Below are 21,386 nucleotides of genomic sequence, written 5' to 3'. Positions count from 1 at the left end.
GGTGGGCCTTAACCACTTGCCTACTGGGCACTTAAACCCCCCTCCTGCCCAGGCTAATTTTCAGCTTTCAGCGCTGTCGCACTTTTAATGACAATTGCGCGGTCATGCAACACTGTACCCAAATTACATTTTTATCATTTTTTTCAAACAAATAGAGCTTTCTTTTGGTGGTATTTAATTACTACTGGGGTTTTTATTTTTTGCTGAACAAAAAAAGACTGAAAATTTCGAAAAAAAACCAAACAGTTTTTATAGTTTGTTCTAAAATTTTGTAAACAGGTAATTTTTCTCCTTCATTGATGTGCGCTGATGAGGCAGCACTGATCGGCCCTGATAAGCACCGGTAGGCTGCACTGATAGGCTGCACTGATGGGTGGCACTGATAGGCAATGATGGGCGGCACTGAAGGGCACTGGTAGGTAGCGCTGAAGGGCACTAATAGGTGGCACTCATGGGCACTAATAGGTGGCATTGATGGGCAATGATAGGCACTGGTAGGGGACACTTATGATGGGGCAATGATAGGTGGCACTGGTGAGCACTGATAGGTGATACTGGTAGGTGGCGCTGGTGGGCACTGGTAGGTGGCACTAGTGGGCACTGGCAGATGGCACTGGTGGGCACTTGTGGGCACTGGTAGGTGGCACTGGGGGCACAAATTATCCCTCTCCTCTTCGGGACCGATGTCCTTCTGACAGCAGCCGGCGATCATTGTTTTTTTCTCCTTACACTGACAGTGTGAGGATAAAAAAACAGCTGATCGCCGGCTGCTGTTTACTTTACATGATCAGCTGTCATTGGCTGACAGCTGATCATGTGGTAAGGGGGCGGGATCGCCCCCGATCTCCGATCTGTGATCAGGCGAGTCTCATAGACTCGTTGATCACAGAGAGAGCCGGGTGCGCTCCGTAGGGAGCGCGCAGCCTGCTTGTTGCCGAGAGGACTTTATTGTACGCCCTCCCGGTAATTCAGGTCCATGCTGTAGCCGTCATTCGGCTATAGCACAGACGCCAAGTAGTTAAAACAGAGCTGCTGCATATATGAATCCCTATGTTGCTCTGCCGGTGTGCTCAATCCGTTCCCCCTGAAGGAACAGCTTGTCGTCAAGTACTGACAATCGAGATATGGATAGGTGGGGGGGTCACAATTATGTCATCGGTGTACGTGAATCACAGTGAGTGTATAATCGCAAGTCCCACATATCAGCCTCTAGCATCACAGACTGTTTAACCACTTGTTAACCACTGAATGCGCAAAAAACTCCTTGTCATCAAGAGGTTATTACAAGCTCATTGCTGCATCAGCAATTGACTGTTTTGTAAAAGTGATCCGGGCAGCTCTACAGCCACCTGGTTACTTTTACTGCAGTGAAAAGGGCCGTCCCCGAATCTGTGCTTGTTTAGCTGCTTTGGAGGACAGGTTAGACGCTGAGGGTCTAATAGACCCCTGATGTCTCCATGAAGAGGACCTGTCACCTGCCCCAAGGCCCCCTGTGATGGCAATAAAGTTCAGTGTAAAAAAATATTTTAATAAAAATAAAGTTAAAAAACAAAATAAAAGCAACACTGTCCCTCCTGTGAATACACACAATTGTGAGTGTAGATCCGTTTGTCCGTTTCAGAGGAGAATTGTCTGCAGTGTTCCTAAGTCCCCATTCACACTAGCGCGACTTGTCAGGCGACTTGGTCGCCTGACAAGTCGCGGTGGGTTGCCTGCCATTGATTAGCACAGGACCCGTTCTAATAGGAGCGACACAAGTCGCTCCGACTTAGAAAAAGGGTCCTGTACTACTTTGGGGCGACCTGGAGGCGACTTTCATTGACTTCCATGATATGAAGTCCGTGCATGTCGTGCCGAGGTTGCGGTGCACTTCACAGGTCGCCCCGGCAAGTCGTGTCACCCCTGTGTGAATGGGCTCTCAGTGTACCCAGGAAGTCAGCTATTTAAAGAAGTTATTCACCTAATAAGATCATTTTGATAAGCTGATAGCTAAACCATCTTCATAATAACTTCCATCCTAAGTTGTGCTAAAAGAAAAATAAATTTCAGTCTTCTAGTAGCAGTTCCTGTGACTTTGTCCTCAACGTAGCAGGCCATGAAAGTTGACTTCCTACTAGAAGTACCATATTATCTGTGTAAACGCAGAGATAGTTGTAGGTGGGGTTTCCCCATCTAAGCTTTCAGGGGCTGTCATCCTCCAGGCTGTGTGCTCCTGATAAGCCCCATAACCTAAAACGACAGATAACATGATTACTACTGACAGTATGTAAATAAATACCAAATATATTACCAATAATTTTGCTGATAGAGGTCAAACAACTAATAGAATATATAAAATAAAATCTATAGCAAAAAATGTTTTGCTTTTTCCAAATGGGGTTGTGAAATTATTTGATTATCTTTTCTTGAGATGGTGGCTGCTTAGACCTTACATGCGGTCTGAGACTCTCTCCCCAACCACTGCAAACAATGTTGGTGCTTGAGCAGCCAATCAGCAATTGTCAGTGCTGTCACATGGGAAGAAGTAGAATGAGTCTCATGCTCCCCATTCTTCGTAGTACCAAGTGTTATCCTTTGCTCAGAATGGCAGAGGAGTGTAGGAAAGGTAAATATGTGCAGCTGAAGGAGCCGCCAATAAAGCAAACCTATGCCGATGATTTTTCAATTTTTCAAAAATTTCAAAATAAAAATTTGGAAATCGCATAGGTTTTTCTAATTTTTATATTTACATATGTACTAAATTTGTTCTGAATAGTTTTTTTTTTTTTCCTTTTGCCCACTTTAACTCTACTTGGTAGCCACTTCATGTCTCTTTTCCTATATGCATGTCAGCTGTGTAACCCAGTTGCTTCGTCAGTCTGGTTTTCCCCAGGCACATTCAGCAGAAACTGTACAAACCGATTGGTCAGTGACCTCCTGAGGGTCACAATAAAGGGTCAGTGACCGCATCAGGGACAGACTTTTGCTCTCTGATCTATCTGCTTCATTACTAGTTCTTTATTATCTCCCAAACCCTTCTCGGAGTACTGTACCTCCGAGATTAGTCATGGGCCTGGTTCATACTTGAGCAATTGTTTATAACTTTCAGTATCACCCAATGCAGATCACACACCTGTGCATTCCGGACCTGTGTCTCCTAACAATCATTTTCAACTTCTCATTCATTGCTTTATACATATTTAAAAGTTTATTTGCAGAAAGACACGCTATTCATCTTCATTCACATTTAAAGCCATTTAACTCTTTAATTGCAGAAAATACTATCATTTAAGGCAGGGGTATTGAATTAAAATTTACAAAGGTCCAGTCAGTAAAATATTCTTCCAGCCGAGGTCCGAATCGCATTTTTGTGCGATGACCTCCCTGCATATTTGCCTGCTTGTTAACTTGGATAGCCCCCGTCCTCTGTCTATAGCTGTCCTGCCTCCAGCTGTTGGCTCTGTGAGAATGGCAGTGGTGATGGCTGTGGGCATAATGACTCTAAAGGGTGGGACCGCAGGGGTCCGGGTGAGATATTAACTGGGTCCGGATCCGGACCACGGTCCGCCATTTAGTGATGCCTGATTTAAGGTATACCATTGGCCGAGGCATAGGCGTGAGCAGGGGATGTGGCTGAGCACACCCTATTCACTCTGGGCAGTGCCGATTCCCCCTACTGCCCAGCCTTCCCGCACCACTGCAGTGCTGCTGGCTTCCATCCTCTCCTCTCCATCTGGCTGCTGCTGCAGAGGATGTTTCAGGGTGGAGAGTGGGAGAAGGGACTGATCAATATGTGGTTTACCAGCTCCTTCTTTTTCTGAATGAACACCGTAAACACCCTCACAAACTGTGTTTACTATGCTTCAGTTTGTGAGTGAACAGGAAACTGCTCAGCACAGATCACTTCCCATTTATTCACTGTTCAGGGCAACTGAGGCTGCAGAAAAAGGCATGTGTGTTTGAGCTTTGGGGTGTACACCCTAATGCAACAGGCTGCACACATCTATAGGCCAAGGTATACTAGGCTCCAGAAGAAATGCTGTTTATGGCACGCACAATGATAGCCCAAAATAGACACAATCTACTGCTCCTACTACAACCCAATAGATAGCTGCAGTAAATCCGGTAATCCTATGTTTCAGGCGGGAGCTTCCCTGTTCTGGGTGGACGTCTTATGACCTCGGGGGCGCACAGCGAGTGGAAGACAGATTGTTTTACCAGGCTGTCCCTGGTACCATGTGATTGCTGTGACCAATCACAGTGATCACATCTCAGTAGTACACAATGGCTTTTTTTAATAGCCATTCAATGTGTACTATTGTGGTCTCTGTGATTGGTCACAATGATCACACAGTACAGGGGCCAATAACAGCAGACCTGTACCCTGTGATCGCTGTAGCCAATCACAGCTATCACAATAGTACACAATGGCACATGAATGGATGCCACTCATAAAATGATTGCTTATAATAGGGATCAGATCGTTACTGTAAAAAGCAATCATAGTGGAAAAAAATCCTGATCACATCTCAAGAGCAGTACAGTGTCACTATGATGACACTGTACTGCTCTGGTCACAGTATGTAAAAAAAATTGGAAAAAATGAAAAACAAATAGTAAAAAAGAAAAAAAATAGAAAAAAAATGTTTGATTTGTTTTTATCTATACTGTCACCAGTCAGTGTCCCTTATCACTGCCACTTCAATTATATGATGTACTGTACTGCTCTGGTGACAGTAGGTAAAAAAGAATGTAATTTCTTAATTTTTCCAAAAATTGTGACAAAAAAATTGCAACTTCAAAAAACTCACCATGCCTTTTTACTAAATACCTTGGACTGTCTACTTTCCAAAAAAGGGTAGTTTGGGGGGTATTTGTACTGTCCTGGCATTTTAGGGCCTCAAAAAAGGAGATGAGGATGTCAGTACATCAGGATTGATCAATTTTTTATATCTATACTGTATATACCATAGTTTGTAGACTCTTTCACACAGACTAAACTATTTGCAAAATTTTACAACTGAAATATAGAAAAATGTGTTTTCTTACAATTTTTCATTTTTATCATGTTAATAGAGCAAACAAATAAAATTAACCCATTGGTGATTAAATACCACTAAAAGAAAGCTCTATCTGCTCAAAAAATTATAAAAAATATTTAATTTGGTTACCCTGTTGCATGACTGAGTAATTGGCATTCAAAGTGTGAGTGGAAGCTGAAAATTGGCCTGGGTAGGAAGGGGGTGAAAGTGTCTGCTATTGAGGTGGTTAAAGCATATTTCATGGATAAAAGGACTGTGGCAAATGTGCACTCGGTATATAGAGAGTAGGTTCAAGTTTTACTTAACCACTTGCCGACTGCGCACAGTATATTTACTGCGGCAGTCAGCCCCTCACAGGCAGAGCGGCGTAGGTCTACGTCGCTAGCCTGTGAGGCTCTGGGGAGCGAGCACGCGCCGTCGGGGGAGAGGGAGAAAGGCAGGCGCCTGTCAGTCTCCCCTGTGTAGAAACAATGATCATACGGTTCTACTATGTAGGACCGTTGATCATTGTTCCAACACCTCAAGCCACAGCCAATCACAGTTAGAATCACGCCCCTAGGGACACACACAGCCCCTCCCTCTCAAATAAAGTTAACCCCTTCACTGCCAGTGTAATTTTACAGTAACAGTGCATATTTATAGCACTTAATACTGTAGAAATGTCACTGGTAACCCCAAAAGTGTCAAAAATGTCAGTCAAGGGTCCGATCTGTCCGCCGCAATGTCGCAGTACCGCAAAAAAATCGCAGATTGCCGCCATTACGCGTTAAAAAAAAACAACAAAAATGACAAAAATCTTTCCCTTTTGTTAGTAAACACGATAACTTTTGCGCAAACCAATCAAAATACACTTTTTGCGATTTTTTTTTTTTTTTTACCAAACATATGTAGCATAAAACAAATTGGCCGAAAATGTTAAAAAATTTTGATTTTTACATTTTTTTTGGGGAATTTCATATAAAAAAATGTGAAAATATTGTTATTTTTGCAAAATTGACGCTTTTTTTTGTTTATAGCGCATGATAAAAAAATCGCACAGGTGATCAAATACCACCAAAAGAAAGCTCTGTTTGTGGGAAAAAAAGGACGTCAAATTCGTTTAGGTACAGCGCCGCACGACCGCGAAATTGTCCATTAAAGTCACGCAGTGCCTTTAAATACCGCAAAATACCCCCTGGTCAGGAAGGGGGTAAAATCTTCCAGGGCTTAAGTGGTTAACTATGCCCCTTTAAGACCCTCCCACTGTCAGTGCAATTTTACCACACCTACAATTTAGTGTGGCGTCATTTTCGGGGGGGGGGGGGGGGAGGTTGTGAATCCCTGGGTGTGCTAGGTATGCCCCTGCACCTCTGTTTCGCACAGATATTGATAACACCGCTGAGGGCTGCGTGAAGGAAGGATCTGTCACTGATGCAGGGCAATGAAATTAAATTACAAAATTAAGTATTAACAACTCAGCCTATGGTTCAGTTCAGCTGAGAAAATTCCTCTCTATGGTAATCTCTCTGACTCCTTCAAGTTTAGCCAGATGGATTATAGAGGTGAATTATCAAATTATTATGAATTATGAAATGATTATGAGAAAGTAGAGCTATTTCATGTTGTATATTTTCCACTATTGGACTATGGATTGTGTTGTGTATACTAAAGGTGATCACTTACTATTGACGTTGTTTCTTATTCCAGATTAACAGAGGTTTGGTCTAGTTCAGGGGTCTCCAAACTATGGCCCTCCAGTTGTTCAGATACTACAATTCCTATCATGCCTAGTCATGTCTGTGAATGTCAGAGTTTTACAATGCCCCATGGGGGTAGTGTAGTCCTGCAACAGCTGGAGGGCAGTAGTTTGGAGATCCCTGGTCTAGTTGGTCTAGTTCAGTGAGGCCTGTCATGTGTGTAGCCAGAGGCAGTAAAGACCGGTGGTTGAGCCAAGGTTTTTACTCCTCACAACACACAGCGACAGAGGGGGGCTATACTCCTGTTGCAGCTGCAGCAAATTTAGTGTTGAGTTGACAGGTAGCACCTCCTGTCAAATTCATCAATTCAAGTCCATGGGTTTGCAATTGCGGCAAGTTAGTTCCATTCAAATTGGCCATGTTGCCTCCTGAATGCCTAAAAGCTGCTGCTTATTCTGCCATAGATTGCTGGAAAGACTGCTGGAGTGTGAACCTAGCCTAAGGCCGGCCAAAGACGGATCAAATTTTCCTGTAACCATGGGTGTTGACACCTCAATCCCTCCTGTGGAGCTATTGTGTTCTCCCAGTATGGGGAAACCATCCCCACCAGGAGAACACTGTGATTCAGGCTCGGTTCACACTGATGCGATGCGGGAAGGCTGCGAATTCGCAGCCTGTTCCCGCATCGCACACGCACCCCCGGCAGTTCACACTGCCATATGCGATCCGCTGGGGGTGTCAATGTAATCTTAACGACACCCCCAGTTTGATCGCATATCGCAGTGCGATCGTGCAGTTTGCACAGGATCGGATCGCACAAGTGTGAACCGCTGTGCGATCCGATCCTGATGCGGCAGCAAAAATGCCTCCTGTGCGTGTTTGCTGCGGGTGCGGTGCGAATTTAGCCATACAAACTGTATGGCTAAACTCGCACCGCACAGCTGATCGCATGTCATGTCGGAGCAGTGCGCTCCGACATGACATGCGAACCCCGCACACGCAGTAGTGTGAACCGGGGCTAATGCTATAATAAGAACAGTAATAATCGCATAAAAAATCCAGCAGGCTGATTGTTCCCAAGTTGATAGATCAATCAACTTGGGTACATTCAGCCTACCTTTACATGATTCGAGCCATCCATAGTTGGCTTAAAGCTGCTGTTAGATAAATCCATAACTATTTTGTTTCTTAAAGTTACCAACCTGCCTGCTATTTTACAGTAAATTCTATTTCTACCCCTCTTATGTGCCTGCATGTGAATCGTCTGCTCTCAATTTTTCCTGTTTAATCTGAAAGCTGTCGTGGTAGGTTTCTATAGTTGCATCTACTTATGGCCAAGCTTACACACCTACCTGTCTCTGGCTGAAGTTGGGCTTCAAGACTTTTCTGACTGTATGAGTGTTTCATGTCAGTGACTACCGAAGCAGTGGAGCCTAGATTGGCATAAAAGCCAGAACATTTATCTTTAAAAGCATGATGCCAGAGGATAAGAATGACAGCCAGACAGCTAGCATTTTCATAAGGAAAGGTTAAACATGTATGCTTCTATATTCCTCCCTTGACAGATTTTGTTCTAAATGTAGAGCTCATCTCCTATGGGATAGTAGTGTAGTACTTGGTTCTTTAAAATGGCTGATAAAGGCATTTGGCAATGGCATAAATGAGTGCACCAATTCTGTCATTTCAGGAGCTGTAAACCACCTCTAACCTAAATCTTTTTTCAGTTATCTCAAAATCAAGCATTATGCCCAGTCCATGTAAAGAATTTGAAGCCTTCCAGGTTGTCCCCCTTCGAGGAACTCTGCCTTAAACCCCCTTCAAGCAACCATTTAATAAGATACATCTACCATTACATATAGACCATGATTACCAACCCATACCCCCAAATCCAAATATGCTGTATACCTAAATTGGAAAGTTCTCTAGATTGTGAACTTGAACTAGATTGAGGGGATAGATGGAGTAAAACTCTTAAAATCAAAAACTGTACAAAATTCTCTATCATTGGTACTGCATTGTTGAGTTCCTTCACACAGTAATCATTCCCTCTACTTGCTGGAGATAGAATACCCATATAGATACCCTGTACCACATATACTGGGAATGCTCCAAAACAAAACTTTTTTTTAGCAAACATTCAAATTCCTCTTAGACAACAGACAAATTAATTTGCTAATCCATTCCTTTCGAACCAGTTCACTCCCTCTAGGCTACCTGTAACTGCCTAGATACTCCATTAAACTAATGAACCACTTCTTGACTGATGCAAGATGTTTAATAGCACTGAAATGGAGACACTTAGCCGCACCATCCAAATCTGATCTATAAAAATGCATTTATGGTATCCATAATGTGCAATATCTTACAATACAGCTAAACAGCTCCTTACATACCTAAGCCAAAACCTGGTCCCCATGGGAATCATGTTGACACCTTTTCTAATCCACTTTTTTCAATAGCTTCTATCTCTCAATGCTGATATCATTCTATACTTAAGCCTAGTACATATGATGAGATTATCGGATGAATGATCGTCCGCTTTTTTTTTTGCATGCTAGTCTCCAGATAAAAAATGAAGAGTAAAGAATGCAAATTTTCATACGACAGAAGAAAAATTTGGAAATGATGTCCTGTATTGTATTATATTAGTATTGTATTTTCGGACAAAAACTTTTCTGATTAAATGAAAATCGTATGATCTGGTATCGTACGAGAAAAATTTTCATGTTTGTCCCTGAAAATTTCAGACGAAAGCGGTTTTCTAATGATTAACATACGATTTGCTATTGGTATGTTTTTTTTTTTACAATCGTGTGTACAGGCCTTTACCCAGATTGCTGAAGGATTTGGCACATTGTTGACACCCCCCTTACTCAACCCTTTCCATCTTGACTATTATTTCAACTAATATTATCCGTTTTATATGATGTCGATGTGGTGGTAAACATCTCCGTGACCACCTCGGAGGATACACATTTATGTATACTCCACCACCATTCACTGATGGACTGCATATTTATGGTGTTTGTGTACACTTGTACACCAAAGCACTACAGCCATTATTCTTGTTGCAACAACTTTTTTTTCGTGTATTACATAAGATTGTTCATTACTTTTGAACTCCTGCACTTTGAATACATAGATGTTGTATATTACAATGATATACAGTATTTTATCAACATTGAACGTAAATGAGTATAGAAATTAAAAAAGAAGATTAAAAAATGGCTGATAAAGTATATCCAATTTAGCTTTCTTTTAAGTATTCATTCTACTTAATAGAAAGTGTTTGAGTTGAATCGGTGCTAAGAATGGAAATTCACTCATGGAATAATGTCTATATCGGAGATTCCTTTTTTGTATATTTTTGTACTTAATTCATTATATCTTCTTTATCATTTACAGGACAGCCATGCCTCGTGCCATCAGGAGTCCATGTTCTTGTTTTGGTAAACCCTTTTGGTGGAACAGGAAAGGCTCTAACTCTATTTGAGACCCAAGTCATGCCTATGTTGACAGAAGCTAATGCCCATTTCACTTTGCTGGTGACAGGTACGAAGGGGCAGGGAGAATGAAAGTTGACAAAGAGGCTAAATCTTTGTAGTTATGATATTATAACTTCAACCTAAACCTGGGAAAGAAGCTCTTGAGATCATGAGCAGTGACCAACAGCAAATATATTTACTGTATATACTCGAGTATAAGCCGACCCGAGTATAAGCCGAGGCCCCTACTTTTACCACAAAAAGATGGGAAAAATGATTGACTCGAGTATAAGCCTAGGGTGAGAATGCAGGGTGGTGGGCATGGTACAGGAGAATGCAGGGTGGCAGGCATGGTACAGTAGAATGCAGGGTGGCTGGCATGGTACAGGAGAATGCAGTGTGGCTGGCATGGTACAGGAGAATTCAGGGTGGCAAGCATGGTACAGGAGAATGCAGTGTGGCTGGCATGTACAGGAGAATTCAGGGTGGCAAGCATGGTACAAGAGGATGCAGGGTTGCGGGCATACTAGTGGCTGTGGTTCACTTACCTGTTCCAGAGACGCCTTCATTTTAAAAATGGCGCCGCCCGGCGCCGACACGTCATTGCGCACACGCCACCGCCGCTCGGGAAAGCTGGTATACGTTCAGCTATTCCCGGCCTGTCCCGAGCGGTGGCGGCGCATGCGCGGTGACAAGTATACGCCGGGCGGCGCCATTTTTAAATCTTAAACACGTCGGAGCGGCCGGGAACTTGTTTTTTTTTTTTTTTTACTCGAGTATAAGCCGAGGGGGACATTTTCAGCACAAAAAATGTGCTGAAAAACTCGGCTTATACTCGAGTATATACGGTACACAGAAAATTAAAAGTTAAGGCAACACTAAATTAAAAAGTCAAAGAGCAGTGCCAAACAACAAGTGGAATCAGTGAGTTATGTATATTATCTAGCAACTCTATTAAAGCTAAACTCCAGGATAAGCACACCACATTGCCTAAATACAAGACTCTCTTGCTTGAATCTTGGTGTGCTTTGTGTATTTTTTTATCAAATCTGTATATTAATGCAATGTGAAAGTTTACCTCTGCGCAGGAAATTGCTGCAATAAAGACCAGGTCACTGCTATTCTCTCTCCTTGTACAGGTGACAGGTCTAGTCTCCACCCCCTCCTGTAGTTTTCTGTGGGCAGCCTGTAGTGGTTGCAACCTACTGGGTCCCTCCCACAGCTCTGCTCCCTGCATAGTCATGTGTAAAGCGAAGTGAGGATGTCACTGCTACTATTGTATGGTAATAACAGGGTTTGTAAAGGCATTTGGTACACAACAGTAAATGTATGTCCTTTGTGACTAATAAAAAAATATATATATTTCAATAAAAGTTTTTTTTGCCTGAAGTTCAGCTTTAAAATCAGAAAGTTAACTCAAATTACCCCAACATAAATTCCCAGTAACCAATAAAATAATGAAGAAAATCCCTCATAAAAGCCCAGCGCTAAAATAATATAACAACTGTGATAAAAAGAAAAAGAATCTAGAAAGAAACGTACGTGATCACAAAAATTGTGTGCGATTCCCACCAAGGATAAGGAGATTTTATTTTTCCTTGGTGGGAAATGTACATATAATTTGTGATCCGGCCAAAAAGTTACATTTTGGTCTCATCTGACCAGAGCACCTTCTTCCACATGTTTGCTGTTTCCCCCACATGGCTTCTTGCAAACTGCAAATGGGACTTCTTATGGCTTTCTTTCAACAATGGTTTCTTCTTGCCACTCACTCTTCTATAAAGGCCAGATTTGTGGAGCGCATGACTAATAGTTGTCCTGTGGACAGATTCTCCCACCTGAGCTGTGGATCTCTGCAGCTCCTCCAGAGATACCATGGGCCTCTTGGCTGCTTCTCTGATTAATTGATTGATCGGCTTGTCAGTTTAGGTGGACGGCCATGTCTTGGTAGGTTTGCAGTTGTGCCATACTCTTTCCATTTTCGGATGATGGATTGAACAGTGTTCTGTGAGATGTTCAAAGCTTGGGATATTTTTTAAAATGCTGATTTAAACTTTTCCACAACTTTATCCCTGACCTGTCTGGTGTGTCCCTTGGCCTTCATTATGTTGTTTGTTCACTAAGGTTCTCTAACAAATCTCTGAGGGCCTTACAGAATAGCTGTATTTACAGGTATACTGGGAATAAACTACGCACAGGTAGACTTCTGAAGGCAACTGGTTCCACTAGATTTTAGTTTGGGGTAGCAGAGCAAAGGGGACTGAATACAAATGCATGCCACACTTTTTAGATATTTATTTGTAAAACATTTTGAAAACCATTTATCATTTTCCTTCCACTTCACAATTATGTGCCACTTTGTGTTGGTCTATCACCTAAAATCCCCAAAAAATACATTTACATTTTTGGTTTGTAAGATGAAAAAATTTGGAAAATTTCAAGAGGTATTGTATAATCCTGTTTTCAAGGCACTGTATATTCTCTCTAAAGGAAAGTGACTCAACCTCAGGACAACACACCTCTATCCACAGAGACCCCAATGTCACGGAATTAACCCTTGAATTAACCACATATAAAACACTTTAGGCCCTGCCTACAGGCAGATATGAGTCTCCCTTGCAAATTTTTAGGAGACAGAGGTAGTTAAACAGCAGTCTGTCTATAAACTTTTTGTTGCGTGCTGGCGATTTGTACTTAAGAGGGATACACACAGAATCTGATGCAGCTGTGCATCGTAGTCAAATAACTTCTAACTTCACTTTGTTCAGTAAGGCTGGGTTCACATATATGCGAATTGGATGCGTGTTACACCCCATCCAATTCGCATAACGTGAGTATGACAGGCTTTCAATGGAGCCATTTCTTACATGTCCGGGGTGGCTGCTGTGTGAATTTGAAAAGTGTCCTGTGTGTTTTTGGGTCCAGTTCAGGTGCGAATTCAAGGAAAAATTTGCACTTGAACCAGAGAACACAAACGCATAGGACACTGGACTGCAAATTGCAGCCGGACCTTTGTGAACCCAAAGTGAGCCTTAAGCTTTGACAATAAAACCTAGAAACTGGTTACTATGCACAGCTGCACCAGATTCTATGTGCACCAGTTTTAGCAAATCTCCCCCACTGACTACATGCAGGCTGAGGCTTCATTGGCAAAACAAGCCTTTAGCCTACAAATGAGCACTGTCATCTTTGGCTGCAGTGGGGTTTGCAATGCCATATATTTTAAAGTGTAATTGTTAGTTAAACTATTACAAAAAAATTAAAACAATTGTGACAGGACTCCCCATCACTGGGAGTGAAAGACAGCTATTTAATGGACACTGAGAATATGGTTTGGATTGCTTCAAGTGGGACAGTAATTTTCATGTATCTCGAGAAATATGTGAGGACTATTCCTGGCCTGTTTTGATTCTGAACATGTTCATTGAAAGAGCTAATCACATTGGCCTATGTTCCATGTTCTTCAGTGTCAGAGATGGACAGTCTGTCACTGGCGGTCTCTTCCTATTGTCTGTGTATTGAAGTGTGATGTGGATTCCGTTAAGCCTGTCTGTCCCATTGTTAATGAACTCACATATTGTTTCTGTCCAGATGGCTAGATAATTAGTTCAGGTTAATTATATTTCTGTATACAATTTCATCTGCATATGATAATGTAATCAAGCAACCCCTGACCTGATGGGGTAATTTGATCAGGAGGGGGATGTCCATGCTGTATATAAACTGTGTGAGAATGTTAAATAAAGGAGAAGGTTCCTTAACTTGTACAAGCTAAGTTGTCGGCTAGCTTTGTATGGGGGCGGCTAGGATTTGATATCTATGTTTAAGACTAGGAGGAAGCGGTATACTGATGAAAGTCCACAAGCACAGTGTGGGTCGCGGTTCCTGTTACAACAATTATTTTGGTGTGCAAATTAGTCCTATAGTTATTGTCAAGTTAACCACTACCCGCAAACTGACGTACCTGTACATCGGTTTGAAGAAGTGGTTTTACTGGGGTGATGACTGCAGCTAGAGGCTAAAACCCGGTACCGTTTTTAGAGCTGGCGGTCGGCTTTCTGGAGATAACAACCGATGCGGCTCAGCAGCCGCTCGACTGTTCTCACAAGGAGCGGGAGCAAACATTTCCCTGTCCCACCGGGAGACCCATGACATGTCCGCCAGCTGGTCAAAGTCCCGAACGAAGCCCGATTCGGCTTTGCGTGGGTCTCCGATGTAGTAACCCGGAAGCAACGTCCTTTCCAGTTTACTCGGCTGCCAATGGCGCAGATTTAAAAAAATGACAGTATTAAGAGATGCTGATTTTTGGGGTTTTGAATACTTTAAGTGCAATGGAGGGATTTGGAGTCTTTTAGACCACAAATCCCTCCATTAAGAGTACCTATCACTGCCTATTACTGTCACAAGGGATGTTTACATTCCTTGTGACAGCTATAAAAGTTTTCGTATTTTTTTTTTTTTAAAAAGGGACAGTTAAAATAATAAATAGGAAAAAAAAAAAATGTAAAGTACCCCTGCATGCTCGGACACCAAAGAAAACGCATACTTAAGTCGTGCCTTCAAATGTTAACGGTTTTCAAATCACACATGTGAGATATCACTGTGATCTTCAGAGCAAGAGCAATAATTCTAGCAAAGACCTCCTCTGTAACTGAACTGGTAACCGTTAAAATTTTTTAAAGTGTCGCCTATGGAGATTTTTAAGTACCGTAGATTGTCGCCATTTCACGAGTGTGCGCAGTTTTAAACAATAACATGTTGGGTATCTATTTACTCATCATCTTTCACAATGTACAAAAAAATTGGGCTAACTTTACTGTTTAGTTTTTTTTAAATTCAGTAAAGTGTAATATTTATAAAAATTGAGTTTGAAAGACTGCTGCACAAATACAGTGTGACATAAAATTTTTCAACGACGCCATTTTATTCTCAAGAGTCTTTGCTAAAAAAAAAAAAAAAATGTGTGTATATATATATATATATATATATATATATATATATATAATTTTTGGGGGGTTCTAAGTAATTTTCTAGCAAAAAATACTGATTTTAGCTTGTAAACAACAAGTGTCAGAAGTAAGCTTGGTCCTTAAGTGGTTAAATGACCTATGCTGGCACTGCTAAATTTGACGTAGGCATCTAGGAAAGAGGTAAAATGTGGAGTATTTTACTGCTGACCACTCCTAAAATTGCTAGTTGCATTGCTTTTATACGTCATGTCATTTGACCTGAAACAAGTATGAAAATACGGATATCTGAATATAGAATTCAATGTGTTCGCAGAACAGCCAGGCAACTATCAATTTGCAAAAGAGGCGAGCAATGGGAACCCCTGAATTTCTCTCCTGACAGGTTTACCTTTAAGAAGAACTCCAGCTGTACTATTTTTAGTGGATAGAGGGTTGGATAATATGGGAATAGACTGAAAGCTCTGTCAGGATTTTATTAGTGTCCCCATTAAAGAAATTCGCCCTCATTTCCTGTCCAGGGAACATTTGTTAGGACAGAGCATCATATGGTTTACATGTACCTTGGGCAACATAAACAGAACTCTAGAGCAATGTTAAGCAGGTGTTTAAATGTTCATTTTCACAAAATGCCATGTCCCCAATCAAGCAGGATTTCTTTATTGCTTAACAAGAAATCATTTATGTCTCCTAACTTGACAGAGAGGCCCAACCAGGCTTATGAGGTGGTACGTGACCAGGACCTGTCTAGCTGGGATGTGATTGCAGTAATGTCAGGAGATGGACTCATATATGAGGTATCCCTTTTAACATTTTCTTTACTATTAACTTAATTTGCCAGTTTGACTTTCATGCCTAAACTATAATTTTCACTCTTTATTACCAGGTCATTAATGGGTTAATGGCACGACAGGATTGGGCGGATGCTATTAAAAAGCCCCTTGCTGTCCTTCCAGGCGGTTCAGGAAATGCTCTAGCTGCATCTGTCAATTGTTATTCTGGGTAAGTAGGACTATGGTCAAACTATAAATTCACATATTTCATATAGACCACCCATGCCAGTAATATTAGGCTCTGGATTTGACTATGTACCCCTTGCAACATTTTGTGATTATGTTTTGACCCTGCCAGTAGAACCACTGGAAAGACCCTTTGATTGCGTGACAACGTTCTTTATTCTGCAGTGTTGTCACCCTTGCTGCTGCTGTCTTAGATGTCAGCATCAGTGATATGCCCTGTTTTGTCAACAGCCCTTTTGAATAACAGTAGATTACTCTGATTGTAGGCGCTTTGACAAAAAATGGTAAAAGCCATGCCCAGTCCCTCGTATCACCTCCTGCACTGTCTAGCTGGGTGCAGAAGAAATACATTTTTATAGCTGTATGTACATTTCTTTAAAAGGAACAGTCAACCTTTAGAACATGTGTCATGATATACCCATATTTAGGCCCCTTTCACACTTGTGCGTCCTAAAAGTTGCGTGATTTTGCCATGATTTTGACTGGACTTCTTGATCTTGAGGTCTATGGATCTCAAAACGAATCAAAGTTGGACCAAAATAGTGCAGGGACTTCTTTGAAGTCGCACAGATATAAACAGTACTCTGGAAATCATGGAGTACGACTTGTCATGTGACTTTGCAGTCCCAAGTCGCAGGACAAGTCACACAAGTGGGAAAGGGGCCTGAAAGTGTAACATAAAAATGGACACATTCCCCCAATCTCCCACTTAACTGAATGGTGCGGTGCTTCTCCCTGCACATAAGTGTTTTCTTTTAAACTTGGCATGGCTATGCCCACACAACTGCGGTATCCATTCACAGATCAGGTCAGAAGGATCTGTGAATTGAAAAAGACTAAAAGGGACATGTAGATCTCAATGAAGCACAAGTGTGGTGATATCACTGTACCTGCAGTTTGGTGTTTATATCCTCCTGCCCCAAAACAGTATGTCCATATGGACCTAAAGGCTGGGAGAATGTCTGCAGGAGCCTTTGCACTGCATCCATGATTGCTGTGGCGCTGCTAATAGAACCCCAATGTCTCCATAAAGAGTACCTATCACCTGCCCAATGCTATCACATAGGGCAGTGGTGTCAAAACCTTTTTCAAAGAGGGCCAGACTTGATGAAGTGAACATGCGTGAGGGCCGACCATTTTGCCTGACATTAAAAATTAGATACAATCATTAGCGCAGTGCCCACGAATGCAGCCTCACCAGCGCAGTGCCTATATATGCAGCCTCCCCAGCGCAGTGCCCATAATTGCAGCCTCCCCAGCGCAGTGCCCATACATACAGCCTCGACAGTGCAGTGCCCATAATTGCAGCCTCCCCAGCGCAGTGCCCATAATTGCAGCCTCCCCAGCGCAGTGCCCATACATACAGCCTCGACAGTGCAGTGCCCATAATTGCAGCCTCACCAGTGCAGTGCCCATAATTGCAGCCTCGCCAACGCAGTGTCCATACATGCAGCCTCGCCAGCGCAGTGCCCATAATTGCAGCCTCCCCAGCGCAGTGCCCATACATACAGCCTCGACAGTGCAGTGCCCATACATGCAGCCTCACCAGTGCAGTGCCCATAATTGCAGCCTCGCCAACGCAGTGTCCATACATGCAGCCTCGCCAGCGCAGTGCCCATAATTGCCGCCTCGCCAGCGCAGTGCCCTTAATTGCAGCCTCGCCAGCGCCATTGACACTATCCGAATCACTTTTAAAAAAGTCCAGGAAGCAGCGCCGAGAGGTAGAGAGGGGGCGGGGCAGAGGAGAAGGAAGGACGCTCTGTCATCGGAAGTCCCGGCGCCTATCATAGACGTCGGCATAGGAGGCGGGACTTCTGATGACAGCGCGTCCTTCCTTCTCCTCGACGCCACCCACCCCCTTCTACCTCTCGGGGCTGCTTCCTGGACTTTTTTTTTTTTACATCGGCGTATAACACGCACTGTTACTTTTTCCTCCATTTTTAGGAGGAAAAAGTGCGTGTTATACGACGATAAATACGGTGTGTATATGTATGTATGTATGTATGTATATATATATATATATATATATATATATATATATATATATATATATATATATATATGAAATAAAAAGCATCAGTGCTTTATGGATAAAATCACACTTACTAGACAGGCAGTAGAAGGGATGACACCGCCTGGGTCAGCTCCACACGGCTTCTACAGGTGGCTGTGTGGCTGTGCGGTGAAGGAGAGAAGGAATGCAGATTTCAAATTCCTTCTGCACTCCCGCGCAGTCGTGGGCGGCGCCAGGCACATAGAGCAGAGCGGGGGCGAAGCGGGACTTGGCGGGACTCGGGAGCTGCCGAGGGAGGCCAGAGGCCCCGCCCCCGAATCATTGCAGCGGCATCGGGGTGGGGATGTGCGATGTCTCAGAGAGAGAGACATTGATCAGCGGTGTCTCTGGGGGCCGTATGAAAGTAAAGGACGGGCCGCAAGTGGCCCACGGGTCGGACTTTGGACATGACTGACATAGGGGGATTGTGATAAAGTTAAAAAAGAAAGAAAATAAAATAATAAAAAAAAAGACAGCACCCCCCAAACACACTGCAAATCAAATGTGCATCATCGGCAAGCACATGTGTATAAACATAAATTACACCAAACATATAAGGTATTATCGCAAGTGAGAACAATTAATTCTTAGGGCTATAATTCACAGTTAACTCTAAACTGATAACCTGTAAAGGCTTTTATTGCACTGCCTATGGGGAATTTTTGGCACCATAGTTTTTTTTTTTTACAATTTTAAGTCCCCGTTCACACTGGGGCGACCTGTGAGGCAACCTGGTCGCCTCACAGGTCGCCGTAGGTCGCCTTCCGTAGGGAAGCTGCGGACCCGTTCTAATAGGAGCGACACAAGTCGCTCCGACTTAGAAAAAGGGTCCGTAGCCTCTTTGGGGCGACCCGGAGCGACCGTCATAGACTTCAATGTTATGAAGTCCGTGCCGGCCGCTCCAAGGTCGCGGCGCGCTGCTCGCACCGCGACCTCGGAGGTCGCCCCGGGAAGTCGGATCGCCCCAGTGTGAACGGGGCCTAAGGCTTAACATGTTTGGTATCTATGTTGCAGTTTTAAAGCTGAACTCCAGCTTTTGATACACTTTACATAGTTTGTTTGGGCCATGTTCTTCACACATACCTCAACTCTCAATTGTGTCCATACTGTATATACTGTAATTCAACAACTTTTTTGTAAAATATAGAAAAGATGGCTTTGTGTCAAGTAAATACAGTATCTCACAAAAGTGAGTACACCCCTCACATTTTTGTAAATATTTTATTATATCTTTTCATGTGACAACACTGAAGAAATTACACTTTGCTACAATGTAAAGTAGTGAGTGTACAGCTTGTATAACAGTGTAAATTTGCTGTCCCCTCAAAATAACCCAACACACAGCCATTGATGTCTAAACTGCTGGCAACAAAAGTGAGTACACCCCAAATGGGCCCAAAATATCAATATTTTGTGTGGCCACCTTTATTTTCTAGCACTGCCTTAACCTTCTTGGGCATGGAGTTCACCAGAGCTGCACAGGTTGCTACTGAAGTCCTCTTCCACTCCTCCATGATGACATCACAGAGCTGGTGGATGTTAACTAACTGTGATGGGACATGTCTCCTATTGTAAAAACGGAGATCAACATCTGATCTCCATTTTTACAAAGGGGAGAATGACAGGCGGCTTGTTTACATAAGCTGCCCGCCTTTCTCCCGCTCTACCGATGATCGTAGTGTGACCGGCGGACATCGGGTCCGCCGGTCACACGCGCGGACTCCTCCGAGAACGAGCCGCGGCGGGCGCGCGCTCGCCCGCTATTGGCTCACAAACCGGTCACAGGCTAGTGACGTATATATACGTCACTTTGCCTGGCCGGGGCTGACCGCCGCAGTATATCTACTTGCGGCGGTCGGCAAGCGGTTAAACTCCTCCATGATGACATCACGGAGCTGGTGGATGTTAGAGACATTTTGCTCCTCCACCTTCTGTTTGAGGATGTCCCATAGATGCTCAATAGGGTTTAGATCTGGAGACTTGCTTGGCTAGTCCATCACCTTTACCCTCAACTTCCAGAGAGGGGGCTCGTCTGATGGTGGATTGATTATAAATTAAAAGAACAGATAGTCATACCTAAGGTCTGATGGCAGGGTCAAATATGGCCTGGGGATATAGGTCCCCTTCTTCAGGTGTTTTATTTTTTTTCTTCTCTTTTATTACTATTTTCTTTCTTCTCTTTCTCTCTTTCTTTTCTTACTTTGATCCTAATGGTAGACCTTTTTGCCTACTAAAAGGAAAGAAAGAAAAAAAAAAGAAAGGGTTGCATACCAGTGAGGGGTTTCTTTTTCTCTCTCTAGGGTACTTAAGGGGGGGGGGTTGATTTGCGTATGTGATGATGCTAAACCCTAATTAATGACTTTTTGAATTACCTGTACCTGGTTGTAATCAATAAACTTTATAAATTAAAAAAAAAAAAAAAAACAGTGTAAATTTGCTGTCCCCTCAAAATAACCCAACACACAGCCATTGATGTCTAAACTGTTGGCAACAAAAGTGAATACACCCCAAATGGGCCCAAAATGTCAATATTTTGTGTGGCCACCTTTATTTTCTAGCACTGCCTTAACCTTCTTGGGCATGGAGTTCACCAGAGCTGCACAGGTTGCTACTGAAGTCCTCTTCCACTCCTCCATGATGACATCACAGAGCTGGTGGATGTTAGAGACATTTTGCTCCTCCACCTTCTGTTTGAGGATGCCCCATAGATGCTCAATAGGGTTTAGGTCTGGAGACATGCTTGGCTAGTCCAGCACCTTTACCCTCAGCTTCTTTAGCAAGGCAGTGGTCATCTTGGAGGTGTGTTTGGGGTCGTTATCATGTTTGAATACTGCTCTGTGGCCCAATCTCCGAAGGAAGGGGATCATGCTCTTATTCAGTATGTCACAGTACATGTTGGCATTCATGGTTCCCTCAATGAATTGTAGCTCCCCAGTGCTGGCAGCCCTCATGCAGCCCCAGACCATGACACCCCCACCACCATACTTGATTGTAGGCAAGACATGCTTGTCTTTGTACGCCTCACCTGATTGCCACCACACATAATTGACACCATCTGAACCAAAAGAGTTTATCTTGGTCTCATCAGATCACAGGACATGGTTCCAATAATCCAGGTCCTTAGTCTGCTTGTCTTCAGCAAACTGTTTGCGGCTTTCTTGTGCA

General features: G+C 43.0%; 1 protein-coding gene across 1 annotated transcript in view; it reads left to right on the top strand.

The window, feature by feature from the left end:
* The window catches only part of SPHK1 (sphingosine kinase 1), a 91,930-nt gene that overhangs the window by 28,822 nt on the left and 41,722 nt on the right, over positions 1-21,386 (top strand). The window contains exons 2-4 of the mRNA XM_082271697.1: positions 10,103-10,249; positions 15,852-15,946; positions 16,036-16,151. Of these exons, the coding sequence (XP_082127823.1) occupies positions 10,103-10,249; positions 15,852-15,946; positions 16,036-16,151 (358 nt within the window). The remainder of the gene's footprint in view (positions 1-10,102; positions 10,250-15,851; positions 15,947-16,035; positions 16,152-21,386) is intronic.

This window comes from Pelophylax lessonae, assembly GCF_965119305.1.
Source record: "Pelophylax lessonae genome assembly, chromosome: 11".
NCBI classification, from domain to species: Eukaryota; Metazoa; Chordata; class Amphibia; order Anura; family Ranidae; genus Pelophylax; species Pelophylax lessonae.
This window is presented reverse-complemented; position numbering and strand designations above follow the sequence as displayed.